The sequence below is a fragment of the Sebastes fasciatus genome, chromosome 16 (assembly GCF_043250625.1).
Source record: "Sebastes fasciatus isolate fSebFas1 chromosome 16, fSebFas1.pri, whole genome shotgun sequence".
Lineage (NCBI taxonomy): Eukaryota > Metazoa > Chordata > Actinopteri > Perciformes > Sebastidae > Sebastes > Sebastes fasciatus.
This window is the reverse complement of record NC_133810.1, coordinates 8095804-8121594: the sequence shown is the minus strand read 5'-3', so window position 1 is coordinate 8121594 and position 25791 is coordinate 8095804. Positions and strand designations below refer to the sequence as shown.

Sequence of the window (25791 nt, the reverse complement as noted above, 5' to 3'; positions counted from 1 at the left end):
TCTGCAACTAAAACTGCAGAACTTTTGCACTCGCATTTGCAAAAAGAGGTGGCTCTGTGATGGTAGAAAACTCAACTATAATCATCCCAAATGAATATCAAAATTGCACCTGATCTGCACTTCAGTTGCACAACTGCACCTGCCTCGCTGCATGTGGGATTGTTAGGAAAACAGGTGCAAGTGCAAAACAATTAACTACCTCCCTGTGAAAAAAGTTTGCACAAAGCAAAGTGAATGAAAGGTCAGCATCCATTTCTAATAGTCTTAACCTGAGTGAGTCTCAACAGTGATCGTAGAGCGTCTACGTGCGAGGTCCTGACCTGGAGCTGAGATATGCTCTGCTGCATGAAAGGGAGGGGGATCACTGATGCATAAAGAGGTGCCTTTGAGGAGATTTGCAGCACTTCCTTATCTCTATATGTGAAAGAATAAATCCTGGACCGTTAACTGCTCCTGACTGTCACCCAGGGAACGGGGAGATTTGTGCCAGATGCTGCCTCTGAAAGCACAGACGAGGACAAGGAGCTCTCATCTCCACTGTAGGGCTGTATGCTTTCACTGTGTGTCTGTACTCTTTGATGTCAGGCAGTACACAGCGTCCCCCAGGTGTTCGACACCACACCGCCGTTGCGTATTGAGAAATCCTCCTCCCTGTCAGCCACACTTTCATGCTAGCTTTTTACACCCTCCTCTCTCTGAGGGACCCTCAGTGTCCACTTCTATTCAGAGAGGTCCTGAAAAAGTCTTACATATCCTCTCAAGCAGCTTCAGAAAAAGCTTTCCCAGAATGTATATGTGAAATAAAACATGTGACATTGCATATGCAGAAAATCTGCTTTTTCCGAATTTTCTTTGAACCAATGTGATCGAAATATTTGAACCCTCTATCCCCGACCGACTTTACTGTCTTTCAGAGGCTGAAGCAGGTTTAGTTTTAGAGCTAGAGTGAAGTTTCAGATATCACATGGCATGGCCATTTTCAAAGGGGTCCCTTGACCTCTGACCTCAAGATATGTGAATGTAAATGGGTTCTATGGGTACCCACGAGTCTCCCCTTTGCAGACATGCCCACTTTGATAATCACACGCAGTTTGGGTCAAGTCATAGTCAAGTCAGCACACTGACACACTGACAGCTGTTGTTGCCTGTTCGGCTTGAATTGCCATGTTATGATTTGAGCATATTTTTATGCTAAATGCAGTACCTGTGAGGGTTTCTGGACAATATTTATCATTGTTTTGTGTTGTTTATTGATTTACAATAATAAATATATACATACATTTGCATGAAGCAGCATATTTGTCCACTCCCATGTTGATAAGAGTATTAAATACTTGACAAATCTCCCTTTAAGGTTAATTTTGAACACATAAAAAATGTGTGCTTAATTTTTCGATTAATCGTGATTCAATATTTTAATTGATTAACAGCTCTAATCGCGATATATTGCAATTTATAACCTTTTTTCAACTGCAAATTATGCAGTTAGTCAACATCTGTTTTATCTAATAAGTTACAGCATTCATTCTGTTCATCTCAGAGGGTTCATTCACATATCTTGAGGTCAGAGGTCAAGGGACCCCTTTGAGAATGTCCATGCCAGTTTTTCCAGTCAAAATTTAGCCTAGTTTGGAGCGTTATTTAGCGTTCTTCCTGACAAGCTAACATGACATGGTTGCTACCAATAGATTCCTTATGTTTTTTAGTTTCATATGATACCAGTATCTTCACTCCACAACCTCTGAAAGACAGAATAGCGACCCCAGACGTCATGTTTTTTTGTGGCTACAGCGTTACATCAATAAAAATACCCCAGACTTTCTTTTATTTTCTTCTCATATCCCCAAAAATCAGCCTGACGCATTTCATGGACTTGAGGGTTTATAGATGACTTATTAGTGGCTGCATTCGGTCTCATTTCATGGCCCACCAGGCATGTGAGGGATTAGGGTGAGCAAATGAGGCTGGTTTTGTCGTGTCAGGGGTGATTTGGACTCCTTATCAGCGGTTGGAGCTGCAGATCTACTGCAGACTTAAGCTGACGGCCTTAATCGAATGGGAAAGCCAATAATGGTGACCACTGTAGTTAGCGTCTGAGGGTATTGTCTCTGCGTTAGGCAGATAATGAGCGACTGTATGCAGAGGCTGTCCTGGAAGTATCCCCCTCATTATGCATCTTATTGTCTGATCTGCATTGTGAGAGTCTGTCTCTGTTTGAGTCTTGAATGGAAGGACAGGAAACTAATTTGTTGTCTCTCTTTAGTCTCTTAAGTCTGTGTTTCCCCTCTAACATTCTCCGCCTCCTCTGTAAACATTTTAAAAGTGCTAGATATCAGCCTAGATCATTACCAGATTAATTTTAAGACTTCACAGTAATCACTCCAAACAAAAGAGATCAGAATGAGTTCGTGGCAGCAGAGATCTGTCATGCAATCAGCTGGATTGCTTTAAAACATAAAGGGAGGTTTATTGCATAGAACAGTAGAGGCACTGGTGTTTCTGTGCAAGTAGCAGCAATATCCTCTGTACTTCTCTGTGGTAGTGTTGGTATTTATGGGAAATGTGGTTTTAATTTTGGGAAATGTTGTTGCTCTATTAGTCTTTCCTCTTTCTCCTTTACCCGGAAACCACGAGGATGTGAGGACAGGAAGAGAGGAAAGTGAATGAGACAGAAGAGAACAGGAATGGGGCAGACATTTTTCCTTTTCTTGTGACAAAATAATCCGCATCCACATCATTGTAGGTCGTCTCAGGACCGCAATCCAACAAATAGACGTTCAGATGTTCAATCAGCATCCTCTGGGAAACGAGAATACCTGTAGGGGTGTCACGATACCAGAAATGTAGTAGTCGATACAGTATCGTTTGCATACCGTTTTTTGTTAGGAAGTTAAACAAGTCATAATTCCCTCTCTAATATCTATGTTATATTGCTGTGAAAAAATCTCCTTCAAACAACAACAGCTCATTTTTACTGAATAGAGCCTGAACGCACCGTAATGTAAATCAATGGCACCTATAGTGTTGAAATCAGCAGGACGTGAGCTAGTTAATTTTAACGTTTACTAGCTCTCGTCCTGTCGATTTCAACACAGATATGTTGCTCGTAGTGTAGCATTATCAGGGAAAAACTAGGGTGTGTAACCTGGACGCGTCAATAGTGATTTTACTGCATCCCAAACACATTTTCTATAGTGGTGGACTGACTGACCGACTGACTTTTGCCATGCTTAGAGCCACGCAGCTAGCGAGCATGGCTAAAAATAACAATCAGAATCAGAATGATGTACTGAAAACTGACCTTGAGTGTCTTTACTTAGTCTTCAATCGTAATTTTGCTCGTCCCAGTTATTTAGGCAAAGTTCTTGAACAGCTGCTTGTGTTCAGACAATCAACAATTACATTATAGAAGTTTGGCTTCAAATGAATAAAGGGGTTTTGCAGAAAACGTATCTTTATTCCTCGATGCAAGTTATTGAAAACATTTTGGTATTGGCACCAAATCATATTGTATTGGCACTAGTTTCAGCCCTGCTGTGACGGCTGGCAAGATGGCAGCTCTGAAATCAGATTCTGGATCACAAAGGAGAGAAGGATGTAGGGAAGGAAAAGGAAAAGAAAGGAGAGCATTCAAACATTAGCATTAACCATATCATGGAAGTGATCTCCAGTGTGGTTTTATTTAATCGCAGTTATACGATTATTTTTTTTTAAAGCACTTTATTTATTAGATTTTCAAGAAATCTTAACGATACATAACTATGCAAACATACACAAGACAAAGAAAATAGATAAATAACAAAATAAGAAATATAAAACAGAAGTAAAATAAATAAATGAATAATAATAAAATATGTTAAAATAAAATAAATACTAATAAAACTTATTAAAATTAATAAATTTAAAAAAAAGAAAATAAATAAATATGAATAATAATATATTAAAATAAATACATTAAACATTTAAATGAATAAATGAATAATAATAAAAATATATCAAAATAAATAAATTTAATTAATTATGTCTATTAACATTTTTCCATTAAAGTGCTTTCATCCATTTTGCCTGTAACAAACATAAATCTAAAAAGGATTTGCTCTGTCTTCCTTATGTTATGTTCTTTTGGATAACAATCCAATAGTTAATTGTATTGATAAAAATCATATATTTTACCTCTTCCCTGAACTTTTTTTTAATCTTATTACATTCCCAAACGCAATGGAAAACTGTTCCCTTGGATTGTCCACATTTAAAACACAAATCTGGGATTTAACTATTGAATTTATTTAGCTTTTCTGGAGTAATATATGTATGCATCAACAAATTATATTAAGCTTAAGATGGGTATTTTCTGTTCTTTGAAAGCATCTTCCCATAAATCCTCTCTCCAAATCGAAGTTTAGCTTCAGAAGACTCGGGGGATCCAGATATAAGTACGTCATAAAATCAGTTATACTGTTCCTTTAACAGTGACATAATAATGAGTAAATAATGGATAATGTCGCAGCAGCATTTTGTGAACAACTCTACCTCTAGTGGAGAAGTTAATCTGCTGTTTGAGATGTAATTGTGTTTGTTGTTGAGCTGGGAAAGTCTCCCTCCCTTCTGTCGCTCATCCCTCCAACAGACCAGTCATCTGAGGTCTCGTTGTCCAGTCACAGGCCTGATCCTGTCAACACATCCAAATATTCTGGAGTGTTTTTCCTCTGAATGAATTAGCTCTGTATCACCCAGACGCAGACAGCCGACAGCCACAAATGTATGCACACGCAGTGGCAGGCGGCAGTTTTAGTTGTCAGGGTCCATAGATCATGACTCATGTGTGCTTGTGCTTTAGTCCGTGCAGCATAAAGTCACAACAGGAACAGATAAGACCGGTCCCAGGTTGGCTTTGGAAGCCAAATCCCCTGCAACCCCCCAGTGCTAATCGGATTAGTTGAAAAGTTAGCAGCGCGGCCCCAAAGAGACACGACATTTTTTACTTCTGTGACATATTTTGCTCTCCAGCCTCCATAATCTGCTTCTTGTCTCAAAGCCGTCACAGTAAACAACAACTTTAGTACATGATGAACTGGTTGTAACCTTTTGGTTTAGGGATGGAAACACATCTTTAGGCTGACTAGTGTGTGTGTGCGAGGGGGGATGTGGTCCACCCAGGTGGGGGAACAATGGCGAGCCCCTTGTCTTAAAGCGAATGGTTGGCTGAGCATCGGCGGAGGAGGGAGGGACAGAGAGAAAAAATGAGTTGTGAAACTGATTGGTGCTGAGGTGGTGGTGGAGGGTGGGGGGGAGGAAGAGACAGACAGGGTGGTGATGGGGGAGCAGCCGGCTGAATGGGGGCAGCAGGGTGGCAACTGGACTCTTAAAGCTCTTTTCATGCTTGGTCTGTTTCAACCAACGCTGAAAACACATACGAGGACAGTGAGGTCTGGCCCTCGCTAATTGTTTTTCCTTTATTTCTGAAAACTGTTAAATAGTTATTAACAAAAAGCTGGGATGTCCATAGTTGGGTTTTTTTGCCCTCAGTATCTGGTCACACCACATTTACAGTTTGTTTTAATACAGCTGCACATAATTTGGCTTACATTAATATTCGTAAGCACACAATATATATGAATAATAAGGATGCCTCTATGTTTCCTTTACTGTTCTGTATTCAGTGGAAGAAAGTAATTAAGTACATTTACTGTAAGTACAAGTACTGTACTGTAGGTCTGCAACTACTGCGATCCTGACTGACTTTACTATCTTTCAGAGGCTCTAGTAGGTTCTAGTTTTAGGGCTAGAGTGAAGACAGATATCATATGAAACTAGAAAACCTAAGAAATCCATTGGTACCAACCATGTCATGCTACCATGTCAGGAAGGAGGTTAAATAACGCTCCAAATTTGGGCAAAATTTTAGCAAGGAAAACAAATTTGCGTTATTATTAGCCTGTGGCCCACCATTGAGTTCCAGTTTTGGTTCTCCAAGGGAAACAGTTTGGGCATTTAGAGTGACTAACACCGCCATTTGTTGACCTCCACTGCTATTATGTCAAAAATCATCATCTCTCTCTTCAAACAGCAGACTCAGGTGGTGAAAGTCCCATTGAGGAGTCAATGGTGGAGGACGCAACAGTCTCTGTTCTGAACGTCTGAATAAAGTGTGGAAAGTCAAAAGACAAATGAAGCAGTTTAGGAGAAGCAGGCTACACTAATAAGGTCAATGACAGCACGAGTAAATCCACTGGACATCACACTGACACCTGACAGTGTAAAGGGGAGGGGAAGTTTCTTTTACCATCTCGCATGACAACTCCAAATCAGATTAAACTGAGAAAGCAGACTTATTGTGCCATCTTGTTCTTCTTTGTCACTGTTGTGAGCTGGCCGCCTCTATAACCGCAGCCAAGTCCAGAATGGCTGAAAAAGCACTTGGCTGTCTTGAGTCAACAGCCCAGTGTCAAACTGGCTGGCCTTCTCATGCCTGCATTCCCCCGATGATGCCTAGGGAACTGGTTTTCTGGCCAAGACGTGGTTTTGTGGTTACAGTCAGCCAGGCAAAAGGGAGATGAAAATGATGCCATGTGGACAAGAAGCCTTTTCTTCTTTGTTCTGCTAACATGGCAGACTGGCTCCAGGTTGGCCGGTGCATCATCTGCCAAACACAATGCAGTTTAGAGTTACATTAGGCCTGTTGAGGGTCAAAATGAGAACGATGAAATGCCATTTTTATGTTGAGTTTAATACTGTTTTATGGCTTTAAATGGTTCAAATATTATAGGACAGCACCTGCAGAAAGCATGACGTTGATTTGATGTGTCTGTGTGTTTTTCAGCGTGGGCCAAAGTGGAGCTGACTATGCATGAGGGCGTTGAGGTGTACCTGGGTGACTCGGCCCAGATCCCCTGCCAGTACAACTTCACCGACATCGCCAGCAAGCCTCGCTTTGTCATGATCCAGTGGTTTGTGGTGAGTACTGCTGGACCCGCTGCGAAAACTGACACTGCCTGTCTGGAGCTATCCAACCGGGCATGTGTGAGGAGTAGGGCTGCCCCCTTTAGAGTCGATAATGTGAATCGTGGTCAGGGAGCCCCCGAGCATCAGACCCGCATTATTGTCCACAGAAAAAAAAGAATAAATAAAAAGCCGGCTACAAGGACTTCCAGTTTGTAAGTGATGTTGCCTCACATGATTCAGATTAGATTCCTTTTAGATTCTCTTCAATACAATAGTGACAACAAACCACCATAATATAACCTTTTCCACTTCACCACTCTTTACAATACACCTGTTTTTGTCTTTTTTAGGGGGGTACAGAGGGTCTTTAGGGGGAGATAGCAAGTCAACAGTGAACCAAACCATGAATGAACCCCCTCCTCTTAACATGGTACAGTCCGTCTACCATAAAGCCCATTGGAAGCGCTCACTTCCTGTTTGGCAGTTTTGGACCCACATGCTGGGCTACTCAACTTGCAGCACAATCAGGACTACAGATCTCTTGTGCCGGCAGGATGGAATAAATAATAGAACTGCAGAAACTAGAATGTGTCTGGCCAGTGTGCCACCCACTCTCATAGGGCACGGGTTAGCGCTGTGACAAGGGCTACTGCTGGTCTGACTGGGAATGACAGGATCTCGATGAATGGGGAGTTAGTAACTGGCAAGCGAAATAGAGAGAAAAAAATTGCTGCACCATGAAAACCACACTGATAACGAGACAAAGCGTGTCAAGATCTGTCTGATTCAGCTCAGCGGGCGACAGTGATTGATTGATGGATCACATTGTTCGTTTGCTTGGCAGAAATTAATCAGAGCAGCACATCGGTAAGGCTGGGCAATATGGCCTAAAGATAAAATCTCCGATTTTATTCACACCAAATCTGATTTACAATTTTATTTGATTATTTTTTTTCTTAAAAAAAAAAACTATGCCTGCAAAGCATTAGGGCTCTCTCTCACATAATGCACACACATATGCACGCTTACACACACACACACACACAAACACACTAACACACGTCTTTACGCGCAGAGCATCCCATTGTGGCTATTGTGTTGTGGCTACAACACAAGCTGTCAAACTTTCCCCAACCTTTGGTCATTATATTGTACTTCAATTTGCTATTATTTTTTAATGAAAGACAACAATCAAACTTCAAGGATTTTCCTTTTTATTGAAACGAAAACGGCGACAAAATGTGCAATAATCACATCAAATAAATTCCAGCGATAGCCCATAAAAACAAATTTGCTCATATGTAGACCTATAAACAAATGAATAAATAAATTACGCAACTTAAAGAGAAAATCGTCTATCATTTCTAAACATCGCCTTAAATCATTCATTTGAATTAATTCATAAAATGATCGATTTATCGCCGAGCTCTTCATGTCAGAATGTCTGGGGGAAAAAAAACATCTGAGATTTCACAGTAGAGACAAATGGTTCAATCGGTCACAGTCGCTCTGCCTGTCAGACACCAGGCTGAAGTTGGTTTGATAATTACCATCTGGACACATGTTTCACCATCATACCTGTAAGCAAAACTGGCTAATGGGCAAACGTTCCCACTGATTTAACCCTGAACTGCTGTGTGTCCTTCCCGCAGAGAGCTGCAAGTAACGGCGCACGGATGCGGATCTTCTACGGCGACGGCACTCAGCAGATGGTGGATGAGAACACGGACTACAGCGGTCGCATCGAGGTGACTTCAGAGCACCAGGGATCTCAACTCACCATCCAAGATGTCCAGCTCTTTGACGAGAGGGAATTCTTCTGCCAGGTTAACGGGCTGGCTGCCGGGAATGCCGAGGGCAAGACCAACCTCAGAGTGTTTGGTAAGGAACGTTAACTAAACACAGACAAAACGTTGTTTAAAGGAAGATTCAGATTGTTTGATGATGTAGGTAATTACAAAAACTGAAGTGATTATTTCCCTGATTCAGCTCCTCCAGAGGCTCCGGTGATCGAAGGTGTCCTTCCAGGAATATCCGTGACCAACGAGGTGCCGTCCAAGGTGGGTCCACTTAATCGTAGACACTGAGATTAACCAGAGCAATAATCTTACCATGTTAATGACATAGTTACTGAAATCTCTGTTTGTCTGCAGTATTTGTAGCTTGCTGAAATGACCAACATCAACATAATAAAAAAAATGTGTGATTCTCCATCCAGGTTGCATCATGTGAGGCTCGCAACGGTTTCCCTAAACCCAACATCACCTGGTACAGGAACAGCATTCCACTGATGTCTGCACCAGGACGTAAGTGCAAACCGTCAATGTGTGTCTGTCTCAGAGAGTCTAACCGTAGTGTTTCCTTTGGTTTAAATCCAGGCCATTGAATTGCAAATCTCAGCATATTGATGAAGCTTTGGAGCAGGGAAATCTTTTCTACGCACACCAATTTAGTAAACAGTGAAATCCAAAAGTATCTCAGAAACTGTAGCACGGAAAACTAGGATACTTTAGCCACGCTTGTCGGTCCACCCGTTTGGACCAGACTGAAACGTCTCAACAAATATTGTATATTTTGCCATGACATTTGGTTCAGGCATTCATGTTCCCCACCGGACGGACTGTAATAACTTTGGTCCTTTAGTGCCCACCGTCTTATCAATACATAGTCGTACGACGGACGCTACATACTGAAAGTGAAAGTGTCTGCTCCGTACAGCAGGAGTCAGACAGACAGAGAGAGAGAGTTGACAGGCGATGGCGGAGGATTTGGTTTCAAAACGAAAAGCAAAAGCACACACGATATTTGGCAATATGTTGGATTTAAACCCAATGCTATAAAGAAAGCATAACGTTAATGAGGCAACCGCCGTGAGGAGGACAAAGCAGTCAGAGCTGGTGTGCACGGCAGCGAAAGCTGGACCGGAGAGGCTAGACACAGCCACCAAGATCAAAGTAAGCTCTCTACAGACCCTGAAGAAGGCCGTTTGGGTTGTTACCCAATCTGAACATGTACCAGCGTTGTTTTTAGCATTTCATCATGAATAAAGACTTTTTATTTTTTGCCAGAAGAGTGCCTTGGACTCCCCCTTTTTTGAAGCTCTCTGCAGATACTGAAAATCATGTTTCCATAAAAAATGTCCGGTGTAATCGGTAACACCGGTGCTGTCACAGCCAGTGGGAAGATTTCCTCACCCTGACATCCCTATAACACACTGACCTAAAATGGAAACCATGGTATACATTACCTACTAAACATCAGCAGGTTTTTGCATTTTGTGAGGCGGCTCAAGTATAGTCTCACAGAGCGCAAAGACTATTGTAAGTTGTGTCTCGTTGTGTATTTGGGGCCCTAATGTATCTATCATTATTGGCTGTGGTCCATTGTTAAGTATCGATATTATCTTGTCCATATACTCCAGATGTGAACGTGTTGATCCTGGTGACCCGGGAGTCCAGTAACTTCTACTCCGTCCAGAGCACTCTGGAGTACAAGGTGGTTAAAGAGGACAAGGACGCTCATTTCTCCTGTGAGGTCAGCTTCTTTGTCCCGGGAGCCATCAGGACGGTCGAATCCAACAGCATCAACATCACTGTCCACTGTGAGTTAACACTGAGCCTTTTTATTCTTCCGTCATGTTTTATCACATCAGTTGTCCCAGAACATAAAGGTAAAATAATCACTGCAAAGATCAACCATCTTTGGGACCCCGCGCCTCAACCTCTGCTGTTAGGCCAAGTGGACCACATTAAGTTACAGCCACCACTATGGTTTTTAATTACAAATGAGTTTTGCTTTCTTTAGGTTAAAGAAATAGTTCACATGATAACAGTTTAACTGTTACAATAGATATAGAAAAACGTAGCTAGCGTACTTACGATTCTCTCCACGTCTTCCTCGCCACCTGTGAGTCCACATACGCCCGGCGCCTCTTTATTTTCAACGTTTCAGCAGAGAGGATGTCACAGATGATCAAGGCAGCACGTTTCTACCTTGTTAGCATTGTGACCCGTACAGACCTCTGCCAGCAGACAAACGTTACCTGCCTCGGAGCTTTCAAACAAATTCTTTATTGACAACTGTCAACGGCCCGCAGCAGCCAACGGGACCGTACAGTGTGAGCGCTCAGGTTGTGGCTGACGATCGGACCGTACAATGTGAGCTCATAAATCGTGAGATTTGACTTTACATCGCCAACGACCTACTTGTACAGTAGTAGAGGAGGAATTACACAATAACATTTCTAAATTCGTAGCTATAAAGAAGTACTACTTATCCTGTATTAAAAACTGTAGAAAGTTTGCTTGTCCAAAGTTTGAAAAAATAACCCTGATTCATTATATTTTGAGAGCTTTCAGGGAGTAAACGTCAGGATATTTCAGCCTCAGCTGCTGTTTTGATATTAAATTGCTGGAATACCCCCTTTAAATCTTGTAATTATGAATAATGCATTTTAACAGTCACGTTATGGGTCTGTTGGTCCATTGTTTGAAACACAACATTAGTGATACTGTGGCAGCCAGAGCCAGACTCAGTCTGTGCTGTCAGCGTTATGGAAATGGCCTCGTAGAGTGACTTTAGCAGCTCGCTGAATAAGCCTGCTTAATTTGATTTTCTCTGTGTGTGTGTGTGTGTGTCCAGACCCCACCACCATGGTGGAGCTGTGGAAGGAGTCGCCCCAGGGCTTGGTCAAAGAGGGGGATACTGTGGAGCTGCGTTGCCAGGGTGACGGCAACCCCCCGCCGCCCTTCGTTTTCAACAGAGAACAAGTAAGAATAGGAGGCATTTTCTCACCCTAAAAGTCCCCCAGAGAGAAAGGGTGACACGCAGGAGACATGTAGGGAATGTTTTTGATATGCAGAGCCCACAGAGGGCCCCCGTGTAGACATGAGTGTGCAGCTCTGACCCTGCAGATCCAGGCCGGGGTCTGAGACCGGAGGCCATGCTGACGGGACTCGTTCCCATGTCAGACACACACCCATTGTATGTGTGGACATCAACACAAAAAACTCAGCTGACTGCCACTTTAACATGTCCTAACTAGGCAGTCAGGGGTGTTAAGTTAGTGGTTGTGAGGGAGAAAATCTTCAACCAGGCCAGATGGTTTCAGGTCCTCAGCCACATTATTCAACAACTTCAATAAAGACAAACTTTTAAAACAAGACAGACTCCAGAATTCAATATGAATAGATTTACTGCAGATCAAGCAGAGTACAAACGTCACAGACTGAAGCACCTCTGGGGTGCTCCAGCTTTTATGCTTAATGCTTATTCCTTTTTAAAATGACTGATAAGCCAGTCACCAACGTTTCCAAAGTCTAGGTGGTTTTGATTTGCGTTAACACCTTATAATCGCATTAACTTTGACAGCCCTAATATTTAGAGATGTATGGTATATACAGTATGAGTTGGTGGGAGGTTACTATAGTTCATCTTCTGGAACAATATAACTAACATTTTTGTGTGCTTTCATTTTTACTCTCAAGTAAGAGCGTTTGGATGTTCCAGTTAAACATTCAGGATTTGTTTATATTCTGTTTGTATCTCACCACTCGTGTTTCTCGCCCTAATGGACTCCAGTGTAAATTGTGGCTGCCTTTTGTAGCTGGTGTCCTGAGGAGGGAAAGTGGTCAGTCAAATATTACCATGATGGCTGAAACTACAAACATGTTCTGTAGTCAACCTCTTTTCAATGTAATAAAGTCTGCAACTGTCCCGTACAGGGCTGAACTTTGTGACAAATCCGATGCTGTTTTCAATTTCTCTTGGATGTCTTCACCCTAAAAGCACATCAGATGTAAAGAAACAAATAACAGACTTTCTGTCATGACTTTCACATGATCACAACATGGATTTAAATGAAAGTATTTGTTGCAGGAGCTGGATGTGGACCTGGAGAGTAACCATGGTGACGTGTTGATGCTGTCGCCAGTGTCACGGAAAGACAGCGGCATCTACCAGTGTCGCCCTCTGGACGCTGACAGCTCCACCGACGTCAAAGGAGAAATGCAGCTCACTGTGCACTGTGAGGAACCATCACAAACACATACACAGGAAAACATAATATATACAGACATACATTTTAATAAACATATATTTAGAAGTGTGGCAATTTTTTTTACTTTGGACGGAGCCACACTAGCTATTTTCCCCCTTCTTTAGTCTTTATGCTAAGCTAAGATAACCACATCCTGACTCCAGCAAAAAGAAAGTGAATAAGCACAGGAGAACTACTCCTTTAATTGAAATAATTCCACCCACACTTGTGTTTAATGTGTCTTGTTTTTGTTGGTTGTGTTCAGACTTGGACCCGGCCGTGGTGGTACCTAAAGACTCAGAGATCATGCTCAAAGGAGAAGATCTGACTGCGACCTGCAACGCTCTGTCGTCCCTTAAAACAGCCACCGTCTGGTACAAGGTGCGTACACGTTACCTCATGTACTGATACACTGACCATTCTCAATATCCAACATCACCTCATTCACTGCTTTTATGTGTGTGTAGGATGGGAAGCAGGTGGGTGTGGGGAACACGTTGCACCTGAAGGACGCCACCTACGAGACGACGGGAGAGTACATGTGTGAGGTGACCGTTCCCTCGCTGCCCGCCCTGCACACCAGCGGCTCCGTCCACATCATCGTCCAAGGTCAGTCAGTCGTCCCCTACACACCACTCCACTTTACAACTTCTCTTTACTGGTGATGCCAAGGGATGCGTCCAAATTATTTTTGATTTTTTTCCTCAAGTCTTCTGCTTTAAACACAAAATAAAATTTGCGTCATTAGGTGATCATCTACCTTTCTTCATCATCTTCTTCTTCATCATCTTCTTCTTCGTCTTCTTCTACTTCGTCTTCTTTTGCTTCTTCTTCATCTTTGTATTCGTCTTCTTCTACTTCTCCTTCGTCTTCTTCTTCTTCTTCTTCTCCTTGTTCTCCTTCTATTCTGCAGTCACAGTTTCACGTGCAAAATTTTTATTTTAAGCACTCAAATGTCTTCTTATTTAGATATTTACTGTATTTCTGTAGTTTGTTCTTGCATGTTTTTTCGACATGTGGCCGTGTTTTGGTTGGAGGTCTTTTCTTGGTTATGAACGGCCTCTCTAGTGACACTATTTCTGCCTGACATCTCTGATATAAAACACCTGTTTCCGTTACTACTTACTAAGTGTCAGCCAGGTGAAGTTTGGATTCGTGCCGATCTTTCAAGCTTGAAATAAAAAGTTGCGAGCTTTTTTTCCCCTTCAAACCAGCAGAGAGGAGGATTGCTCCCCTGTCAGACCACTGGAGGGCTTTTAATGTAAAGCATCTGTGCAGGAAGTGTCAAGTTCAATTTGACAGGAGCTTAACATTGAACCAAAAGTGACAGGAAAGTGTTAGTGAATAAAAACAGTATTTCTGCTTCTCAGAGCAGCAGAGTGGTGACTCTGAGGTTGTACTATACTGATAGATTAGCGCTGTGGAAACGTACATTATCCTGAATTTATCAACACAACAGGCTTGTTACTAAAATATGATGGACTATACTTGTATATTAATAATGTGTGTCTGTGTAGGTGTTCCCCAGGTGGTGGGCGTGGAGCAGGAGGTGCAGCTGGAGGAGGCGACGGACAGGATGGTGAACCTGAGCTGTGAGGCTCAGGGTCATCCGCCACCCAGCATCACCTGGAACATCATCGGCAGCCAGGTATCCAGTCTGACTCACAGCACTAATCTATATTCACAAGAGGTGGTTATTAGGTTTACCTGTTTATTTGTTTGGATCCCCACTATTCTTCCTGGGGTCCACACATAAAAGCGCAAACATGTAACATGAACACTCCACAACTCACATATGTCTCACCAAAACCTCTTTCTTCTTCTTCATCTTCTTCATCTTCTTCTTTGTCGTCTTCTTCTTTCTTCTTCTACTTCTTCTTCTTCTTCTTTTTTCCTCTTCTTCGTCTTCATCTTCTTCTTCTACTTCTTGTTCATCTTCTTCTTCGTCTTCATCTTCTTCTTCTACTTCTTCTACTTCTTCATCTTTTTCTTTCTTCTTCGTCTTCTTCTACTTGATCTTCTTCTACTTATTCGTCTTCGTCTTCTTCATCTACTTCTTCTTCTTCGTCTTCATCTTCTTCTTCTACTTCTTGTTCATCTTCTTCTTCGTCTTCATCTTCTTCTTCTACTTCTTCTACTTATTCATCTTTTTCTTTCTTCTTCGTCTTCTTCTACTTGATCTTCTTCTACTTCTACTTCTTCTTCCTTTTCTTTCTTCTTCGTCTTCTTCTTCGTCAACTTTTTCATCTTCTTCTTCTTCTTTTTCTTCGTCTCCTTCTCCTTCTCCTTCTCCTTCTCCTTCTCCTTCTCCTTCTCCTTCTCCTTCTCCTTCTCCCTCTCCTTCTACTCTGCAGTCACAGTTTCACATGCACAAGTGAGGTGCCACCTCGGTAATGGCAGCTTGTTACTTACACTTACTACATCTGAGATTATAGTCTTTATAATTTAGTTTTGCTAGATGTGATGACTAACAGTATTTTGGGAGCATGTTTAGTTAGTTCGGACTGATGTAGAGGTAGAAATGTGCATCAACAAGGTGCGTTTGTTTGTGTGTCTCTACAGAACTGGCACGAAGTGGTGAGCAGGGCGAGCGAGCACACGGCCTACAGCGTGGTGTCCGTCAAAGTCACCTCGGACATCAGCGCTCTGTGCAACGCGTCCAACGACATGGGCACGGAAGTCAAAGCCTTCAGCGTCAAAGCCAGTAAGAGCCTCTCTCTCATTTTCACTGGATTTATGGGATGGTGTGGGAACCACATTCAGGCTTTGAAACCGTCATTAACCATTATTATTTTATCTTCTGAAATATGCATTAACATTTGCATTTAAACAAATTCCTCTGTTATGTTGGTTCAGCCACATTTAATCTACTGTGCGCACAATATTTGCCTTCTGGTTCATTGAGGCAGCTGCAGAGAGTTGATAAGTAATGACATGAAGGAAGAAGAGTTTAAAACTTATTTTGCTTTTGAGGCTTTAATTAATGACCACCATGCAAGCATAGAATGAAAATATGTTAAGTTCTCATTTATTCTAATTAGCTCACAAGCTGTGTTTTCATACATTAATAACAGTTCACTGCACACATGGAGGTTTCAGACTCGGTCTTCTTCAGCATGTGTGTGTTAACTACAGTATGTATTTGGTATCAGCGATTATAATGACCTCAACTCAACCTCTCAACCATCAATCTAAGCCTTCACAGCCCTTCAGCACGCAGCATTCAAACAACGTATCCTCCTACAACGGTTCATATGATATCTTTCAAAAGTTTATTCCTCATTTTTCTTACGTTTTCCTACGAATGTCCAGCAACACGTGACTCGTGTAAATTTCCGCTCCAATCTTTTCAAAATAAAGTTCCGTCTTCAAAGGAAACAACTTCCTTAGGTTTAGGCAACAAAACTACTTAGTTAGATCTTGGTTTTCAGTCGTCCTCATCTTGGTTTTCAGTCACGGACAACTCCCAGACCAGACAACGTAGTAGCGACCTGTTAATCACAGGCTGCCCCCTCTTAGTCAATTAGTCGACTAATCTGTTGTTCTGGTCGTAGTCGACTAAGATTTCTTTAGTCAATTAGTCATTTTTTATGCTATTTTTCATGCTGAATTACTTATTTCTAAGAAACTTATGAGCACATCTCTGGTAAACACAAGATTTAAAGTGGTGTTTTAGTGTGATTCTTTATGTAGAAACTCAGTTTTACAGATCCGCCGATTAAATCAACTAATCCATCCAATTTCTTTGGTATATCACAGCCCTAGATCTTTGCTTTTCAGACTGTTTCATATAAGGGTTTTTAGAGGCCTGAAGTGATTAAAGTATCCAGTAAGAAAACCCCTCAAAAACGATTTTTCTGTATCTAAAATGTTTATTTTTTATTCCCTTTAATCATCTTGTGACTCCTCTGGGGTTGGGAACCACTGCTTAAGCCAGTATTGTAACATATTCTGTTACACAAGGGTGGGATATTTTTGTAAAACTCTAAGTGTTGTTCTTCTTGTTCACAGTTCCCAGAGTGACTTCAGCTGCTCCCTTCTCTCCTGGTAAGATCGTTGCTCTATCGTCTCTTCTTCTTCTTCTTCTTTAGACTTCTTTAACTTCTGTCCGTCTGACAGTGAACGGCTTGGAGGACTGTGTGCATTATTGATGATTCTCATGCAGCGACTCTACACCAGGACTGTCTTTAGTTTGCTGGCAGATCTTTGGGATTGGCCTGAGGGCACATTAAATATTCTGTTTGATACCGAGAGAGAAAAATCACAAGACCAGCACATTCAAGCACACCAACACTTCTTCTAATGATACTTGGACTCTGCAGCGGTAAAAACATTATTTGTATTTCCCAGAATTTGTTAAACAAACATAAATAAGCGTCTCAGTTTTACTGACTGTTTCCAGACAGTCTTGTGTTTTATAGTGGGTTTTTAAATTGCAGTGAAGTTTGGAGAGGGGCATTGTTATTATGGGGTAATTTTCGGACTTTATCTGAGTCACTTCGTGCCATTAAAACCTTCACTAGCCTGCGGGGAATACAGTGGGCAAATAAAGAACATTTCACAGAGCCCACAACCATTAAACACAACAGTATCATAATATATTTAGAGCGCTAAAAAATAAATAATAGGTTGCTCCTCTATTTGTTTACTAAGGTCATTAGGGGTCGTATTTAAACAAACGTCCCTCAGAGTAGAAGCTTCCTACACACTTAACAAGGAGTAAAAGATCTACTTTAAGGATGAATTGCATCGAACTGGGAGAAATAAAATAAATGACGCCGTCTTACTCAGTTTTTGTGGATTCATCATATTCTAAAGGCTGATGTGGATGATTCAACGCAGGAAAAACAAATAAAATCCACAAAATAGGCCTAAAGCTGACAGTGAAACTGGCAAAATAAACTGTAATTAAATCTAGCAGAGGGTACACCACAGCACAAATATGACTTCTAGACTATATGATGTGAAGCATTTAATAAGACAATGTTAGATATTATGTATATATTAGAGCTGTCAATCGATTAAATATTTAATCGCAATTAATCACATGATTGACCACAGTTAATCGTGATTAATTATAGATTAATCGCACATTTTTTATCTGTTCTAAATGCACCTTAAAGGGAGATTTGACAAGTATTTAATACTTTTAATCAACTTGGGAGTGGACAAATATGCTGCTTTATGCAAATGTGTGTATATATTTATTATACTAATATACTTTATTATTATAAAGTTTGATTTATGTAAACAGAAATGACCACTAACAGTTAATTTGTCCATTTGTACATGGTAAAGTTTATCAGCCTATTTTATCTGTATAATTACGGTCAATATGTACTTTATTTATTATTATTTATTTTATTTTATTATTTTTTCATCTTATTTTCTTTTCTTTTTTAGATTTAATTTAACTTTGTTTTTTGTTCTTTATCCTTTTTGCATCGGCAATAGATGAAGGCTGGGTGGGAGGGCGTTTTGGGGGAAAAAATACCAAAATTAAAGGGACATTCATTTACATTTGTGCTTTATTTGAATGTTTCTGTACACCTGAGGTTACTCCCAATAAATTATAAAAAAAGAAAAAAAGAAATTAGACTTGAAAGGATGAATTCAAATATGTAAAAAAAAAACTGCAAGGGGCTTGAACATGCTGTAGTAGTTCGGGGAAATGTAACTTCTTTGTTTTTGAAAAGAAAAAAACTCAGCTTTTCATCCTGAATGGATGAAGTCATTTAAATAAAGTTATTAAGGAATGGGTCACAGACGCTGAGCAAAATAAATGACATTCTTCTGCAGCCCGGCCACTTTAATAACACAGAAGTACAATAATTTATGAGGAAAATGGACTTTGTTATAAATAAGCCACTTGAGAAACTGAATAGTTTAAATAATGCGATGTGTAGGTATAGAACAGATGTTTCCTTATCCTCATTGTTAAAGCCATTCATTTAGTCCAGCACGTCCGTAAATCGGAGTACTTGCAAGAGACAGTTTTCTCCAAAACCACTGGATCGTACATTTCCCATAATGCAACCTGTAGCATCTTTTAGTTCAAACTTCAGTTTGTAAGGAGAGCCTTTTTGTTATAAATTTGCTTCCTTTTGGATCGGGTCATTTTCCAGGACTTGACAAAACTCCTCCAGAGATCACTTATAAAACTATAGCAACTGTTTTCACAGGCTGAGTAGTTCTCCACAAGACTACTGAACTCACCTTAGTGATTTATTTTGTGTGGAGGCTGATAAACGGAAACTTTATTGATCTACAGTGAACTTATTTTGTGGGTGCAAATACCGTTGAACGCCGTTGAACTCGATATTGCTTTGCTAGATGGACACTAACGTGGGCGGTTTCTCTGTTTCTGTCTGTCTCTGTGTGTGTTGTTTGTAGCTGAAGGCAGCGGCGTGATCATCGTGGTGATCATACTGTGTCTGCTGCTGCTCGCCATCCTCGGCAGCGTCCTCTACTTCCTGCATAAGAAGGGGAAGATCCCCTGTGGACGCTCAGGGAAACAGGAGATGTGAGTACTGCCTCTTCTAAATCTGATCTACTAGTCTACTAGTATTGTGTCTGTGTATTCAGAACCTGATATCTCTTCTTCCTCAGAGCCGTACAGCTCCATTAAAAACACATCAATGATCAGCTTGATGCTCGTATAGTGTGTACCCGGCATTAACAAAAGCTTAAAGCTGGGTGTAGTAACACAATGTTATCCGATGTTAGATTTGAACTTGTGTTAAAAGAAGCATTTTTAATGATAACCAGCACCTCTGCAAATCCCACATGAGCCAACCGTCCTCTCTGTCAGCAGCACCAAAGAGAAGACCACCAAAGACGACATCGTCGTGGAGATGAAGACCAACACGAAGAACGAGGAAGCTGTCCTCCTAAAGGCCGTCAACGGAGACAAGAAGGGCCCCAATGACAAGGTAACTATTGTCGATGGATGTGATGTGATGTCATTATTTCACAATCTTAAAAAGCCTAAAGTTGATTCTGCTTTAGTAAAGTTTGTCCTGAGGGGCGACGCTAGAGAGAAGCTCACGGAGAGCGAACAAGAACGTCATCACGGATGTGAAGTCAGGAAATGCAGAGTTGGACATCCTGCTCTCAGTAACTTCACAGAAGCTCTTTTTTAAATTTGGATATGTAAAGTGGATGAGGGGTAACAGCTCTGGCTTCTACATCAATTATTTAACGGTTATAAATAAACCTGCACTAAGCTGCTAGCATGCAGAAAATTCTGATGAAACGAGGATGTCTAGACGTGATACAAGCACATACAAGTGATTTAAAGGGATGCTATCATGTCTTTCAGTTTATCTCTTACATTATGGACTTGCCTTTGGTATTCCTTGTCATTATCCAATTTAATCTGTAGGCCAACATTTATGCAAAATTATATTTTATGTACAATTTGATTTGTATAAATAGAGACATAAAAAGTTTCTATTAACCAAATATATTTATGCACAAATTGTGGAAATATATGTAATGAAATGCATACAAAAATACATTTGAAGTGGGATATATCATCAAGATATATCCAGGACACATGCAATAATAATGTCATGCAACTGCTGAATTATGGTACTGGCACCTTTTTTGGTCTAATTCAGGCCCTGTGTGCATCATAACAAAACATAACTTAGTGTTTCATGTTGCCTCTATAAAAACAGGGAAGTCTTTATGTGTAGAAGTTGTATGTGATTTCATCTTTCAAATTATTCCGATGGCGTAACGTGTCAGTAACATCTGGAAACCGCTATCCACGCCTTCATCACCAGTCGATTAGATCACTATGATAACTTGCTCTCTACGCCTCCAGTTCATCCAAAACTCTGCTGCCAGGATTTAGACTCATGACCACATCTAACCGATCCTGGCTTCCTTACACTCGATACCTGTTGCTCTTAGAATTGATTTTAAGTTATTGATTACTTGCAAAGCCCTGAGGGGCCTCGCCCCAACTTATTTATCTGATCTCTTTTGTCTCGCTTTTCCAGGTGAGCTACCGGGGCGCATCGATATATTATAGTTGAAAAACTAACCCAGACAATATCATTTCAGTTTGGTTCTAGTTTTTCTTAAAGAATATAGTTTTTATTTTTTTAGTTTGAGTTTACGAAAATATGTTTCGTTTCAGTTTTAGTTTACTATAATAACGCTGTCTCTTAGTGTGTTAAATGTGTTCTGTTTTTATTGTAAAGCACAAAATGTGTGTTGAAAGGTGCATTATAAATAAAGTTTATTATTAGTTGTATTAATTGTAGAAAAAAAAGAAAGATATATATATATATATATATATATATATATATATATATATATCTATAGATATAGATATATATAGATATAGATATAGATATAGATCTATATCTATAGATATATATATATATATATATATATATCTATAGATATAGATATCTATATCTATATATATATATAGATATAGATATATATATATAGATATAGATATATATATATATATATATACTTTTGAGGAGGTTTAGTGGCATCTTTTTTTATTCTAGTTCGACATTTTGGGACATATAATTATTAAATTTCTTGCAGAGAGTTAGATGAGAAGATCGACACTACTCTCTTCTCTTTAACACAGCTCATTAGTCGTGTTTAATAATTAGCAGGCGGTGTGTATAATGTCGGTGTAACACTGATGTCCTCCTCTGTCCCTCCAGTAAAGCCCCTGACGGTTCATCAGTGATGTCGTGCAGCAGGAAGCAGCACAACATGAAGCCAGCAGTCAGTGAGTGAGTGAGTGATGCTCCCACTGATCTGAGACCTGTAGGGTAACACCACCTCACAGTCCAGACATTCCCCCATCATGCTTTTCTTCTCAGCAGTATTCAGTAGATACACACACATCACACACATCCACACCTTACACACACACACAGGTATGTATGTACAGATGTTCTTTTGAATGAGTGTTTGCTTCCCCGACGTTCATTTTGTTTTGTACTGTTTCCTCAAACTGTGTTCAGCTCTCGGCGGTTGTTCAGCGTGCGTTCGATGGTGTCTCTCACGTGTGCATCATCAACTTTTCTTTTTTTCAATGAAAGTGTATATATTATATATATTTTGTTATTTAAGATATTTTGGCACTCAGATTTTCATTTCATGGTGTAGCGTTTCTGGGGTCATGTGCATGTTGATCATGGAGTCCAGGCGAGTTTCAGGACGGGACGTGATGTCAGAGACCAAAACGCCAGCTGCTCCTCTGTGGCGGCTCTTTACTGTTGGTTCACAGTCACACTGAGGGAAGGCTCGCCAGTGTGTTTACTCTTGATTGACGACAATATTTGCAGAATTTGATGTTTAAATTCACCAAAAAAGTGACAAATACTCTGAGGTGTTTCATCCAGAATCACTTAAAAAAGAAAGCAGGATAATCAGTCAGACACACTGGCAGCCTTCTTCTGCAAACTGCTGTCAAGCCCTTGTACTGTTTGTAAATACATGGTAGTGTACAGACCTGCTAGAGGAGGCCTTGGACTGTTACTGAAGGTGAAAAAGGTCAAAGGTTAGTGATCTGCTGTGCCTGTGTTTTGAGGATGCATCATACACTGAATTTGTTTTGTTTCTTTGGTTTGGTGTTTTCTTTGTGTTTCCACTGAGAGCTCGTTGGGCCTGAAGAAGCGTCCCAGTGTTAGTGCATGTTTCATATGTATACTTCACATAGAGCGCTGCTGACCGTTCTGCCATACTTGTCAACCCTGAGACCTTAAAAAAAGGGAGGGAAAAAAAAGAAAATTGGAATAAAAATAAAGAAAAAGAGTTGCATTTTGAAAACAATTATATAAAAAAAAGAAAAAGTGGTTAAAAATAAAGAAAAAAACAGCTAAATCTTGAATTTCTTTTTTAGAAAAAAAGGAAGAATTGGTTAAAAATAAAGAAAAAAAGAGTTGCATTTTGTGAAAAATTAGAAAAAAGAAAAAACGGTAAAAAAAGTTGCATTTTGAAAAAAATTGGGTCTAAAATAAAGAAAACAAAGAGTTGCATTTTGTGAAAAATTAGAAAAAAGAAAAAACGGTAAAAAAAAAAAGTTGCATCTTGAAAAAATTGAGAACAATTTTTTTTGTTAAAAATAAAGAAAGAGTTCATCTTGAAATAAAGTGAGAAAAAAAGATAAATTAGTTGAAAATATTTTATATTGTACACAGAAAAGTTCGTAATATTTGAATGTGATGATAAACTGGAGCTAATCTACAGGAAAACGGTCAGTATGCCTGATTTATAGTAAATCATGTGAAACATGCATTATCTCTGGTGTGCTCCTTTAAAGGCCCGTGTTGTGAATATGATGTACTGACTCACTGTGTAGGTTTATTGTGAAAAGAGACATTTTGCCCAGATGACTTGCAACATTAACAAAGTAGTGATTTTCTGTTTTATTTGTCCCACTGAGTCGAGGTGTTGTAGAAATAATCCGGGTACAGGACGTCCTCAGGCGAGACGTGTCCTCGTGTGCAGAGCGACGCTGTCATTATGGTTTAGAGACGCTGCACGAAGCCATACCGAGCGTCTGCGGTGTGCAGCTAAACATTTCTGATTTGATCCGTAAACCCGCACCTCGTCATTTCAGTTTAATACAACATGTTTTGGATTGTTCACCAGTGGGAAAACAAGTTTGAAGCTGAACATTGCAATTATGTTCTTTTTTTTTCTAAGTGTGTGTAAATTAAGTACTGTACATGTGATTCTTTCATGCTTGTGTTTGTTTTTATATATTTTTTTGCAAAAAAAATAATGCCAAATAAAAACGTTTCATTTAAAGAGAGGCTGTTTTTGTGTCAGAGAGGTATGAACGAGTGCTTTTCTTTTCCCCCCTCGAGGGTTCGACATGAACCAGAACCACAGTGTGGTCCGTGTCAGCGCTGCTCAGTCCCACAGCGAGGAGACAGGAAGTAGCGCTGCCTCCAAACCGCTGTCAGCACGAGCTGGAAATGACTCCAACAGTAGCTCAGATTTCCAGCTGGAGTCTGGAGGGAGGAAGGACAGAAAACACAGCTCACATCTGCAACGAATTCAAGCACCTCAGAGCTGCAAAACAAATCAGCTCGTCTCTGTTCGTTAACGCGCACGACTCCAGCAGCCAACGACAAGTCTATCTCTGAGATATAGTTTAAAAACAATAGTACGAAATGATAACGGCATGTTTCTTTTCACTTTTTAGGCGCTTTACGTTCACGGCCTCACATGGGGGTCGAATCGCCAACCCGCTCTACCTCTACTATGTTGTGGACAGCCTCTATATGACAGTGAGGAGTGTCTACAGCCATTCTAGCAGCTCTGTGAGGCTGTACTACGGCACAGCGTTGCTTTAAAGGTAGGCTACAGTGTGTAGGATTTGGCAGCATCTAATGGGAGAAGTTTCAGTTGGTTGCAATCTGCAACCTCACCGCTAGATGGCACCAGATCCTACACACTGCACCTTTAAATGTAGATAATTTGAGACTTTTGCAGACAAACAAAAGAGTATTATTTTATTCTGAGATGACTAAGAGCAGTTTATGACGCGATAGTGTTTTTTTGGGGGGGATGCAGTTATGGTACGTATCCACAGCCGCGTAATGTATTCTGGTAGTGTTCAAAATAAAGAAAAAAAGAGTTGCATCTTGAAAAAAAGTGATAAAGGAAAAATTGGTTAAAAATAAATAATAATAAAAAGTTGCATTTTGAGAAAAATTAGAAAAAAAAACGGGTAAAAAAAAGTTGCATCTCGAAAAAAAGAAAATTGGGTTAAAAATAAATAAAGAGTTGCATCTTGAAAAAAAAGTGAGAAAAAAAACAGCAGTGTAATGCATTCACCGCCTCTAGAAACTCCCGAGAAACTTATAAACTAAACATTGTTGATCCAAAATAAAGATTCGGCAACTGCAAGGCTTATTTCTTGCATAAAATGATTTGAGAAACGCTGAAAGCTGGAAGCAGCAGCCCACGTTCGTCCAATCGGGTGCCTAGTGGCAGCCCATCAAGCATCCAATGCGATAATAAACGCCCCCTGTGGACACGTACTATCACTCTTTCAAATAATTTGTGCAAATACTGAGTTTCACTGCGACGTAAAACAGCCTGTAGTCATTACGAACAAACCACACAGATCAGATGTTAAAGAAAATACTGTTTAATTAAAAATCTTAATGGCTTAGGCATGAAAACATGGCAACACAACAAATGCTGAGGATATTAAAAAGACAATAAATAAAATCATATTTACACAGGCAATAACAAAGCAATGAAGACAACTTTTTTTAGTAGGCAAGTTCTTGTTGAAAAGGCGAGTTAGCGAGATTACATATCATTAATAACCAGTGGATCTGACTCGACGCACCGGCTGAGATTACCAGTGACTCTGAGGGAAAGTGTTTGTGTGAGAGAGAGACGGCGGCGCCTCCGGCAGTGATTCAACACGAGCGTTTCCTCACACGGCGCCACTTTTCACGGTCAAGAGTTCGTCCCCCGTTAGAGCTGTTCAAACACTGACGACACATTCTCTGTAGATCAACGCGAGCTGAGGGGCGGCGTGCTGCTTTAACATGCTTCTGGTTCGGGGCAAATTAAAGCTGCGAGATTTCAGTGGAATCACAGCGAGACTCAGATTCACCAAACCTCCGTTACATCAGCAGGGATACGAGGTTTTACTGCTTTTCCTAGTATGTTTCTTTACTACTTTAAACGCATTAAGCAAACTTTTGTTTTAAGCATAGAGACGGCTCAGACTGGATTCTACAGACATGTCGGCGTATTTCAAACCTATTTTTTTTAGAAGAGAAATCTATCACATTAAA

At 40.4% G+C, this 25791-nt stretch overlaps 1 protein-coding gene across 2 annotated transcripts in view; it reads left to right on the top strand.

Annotated features, from left to right (window-relative positions):
* Positions 1 to 22971, top strand: part of mcama (melanoma cell adhesion molecule a) — a 55018-nt gene extending 32047 nt beyond the window's left edge. The window contains exons 3-17 of one of the 2 annotated variants that reach the window (XM_074611115.1): positions 6821 to 6954; positions 8595 to 8823; positions 8932 to 9002; positions 9161 to 9248; positions 10364 to 10543; positions 11584 to 11711; positions 12820 to 12967; positions 13245 to 13360; positions 13447 to 13588; positions 14497 to 14627; positions 15542 to 15683; positions 16991 to 17026; positions 19373 to 19502; positions 19794 to 19911; positions 21679 to 22971. In XM_074611115.1, the coding sequence (XP_074467216.1) occupies positions 6821 to 6954; positions 8595 to 8823; positions 8932 to 9002; positions 9161 to 9248; positions 10364 to 10543; positions 11584 to 11711; positions 12820 to 12967; positions 13245 to 13360; positions 13447 to 13588; positions 14497 to 14627; positions 15542 to 15683; positions 16991 to 17026; positions 19373 to 19502; positions 19794 to 19911; positions 21679 to 21681 (1796 nt within the window). In that variant the 3' untranslated portion in view covers positions 21682 to 22971. Of the gene's footprint in view, positions 1 to 6820; positions 6955 to 8594; positions 8824 to 8931; positions 9003 to 9160; positions 9249 to 10363; positions 10544 to 11583; positions 11712 to 12819; positions 12968 to 13244; positions 13361 to 13446; positions 13589 to 14496; positions 14628 to 15541; positions 15684 to 16990; positions 17027 to 19372; positions 19503 to 19790; positions 19912 to 21678 lie in introns of both variants that reach the window. The other variant, XM_074611114.1, reaches the window with a different exon arrangement.
* Positions 22972 to 25791: the final 2820 nt, after the last annotated feature.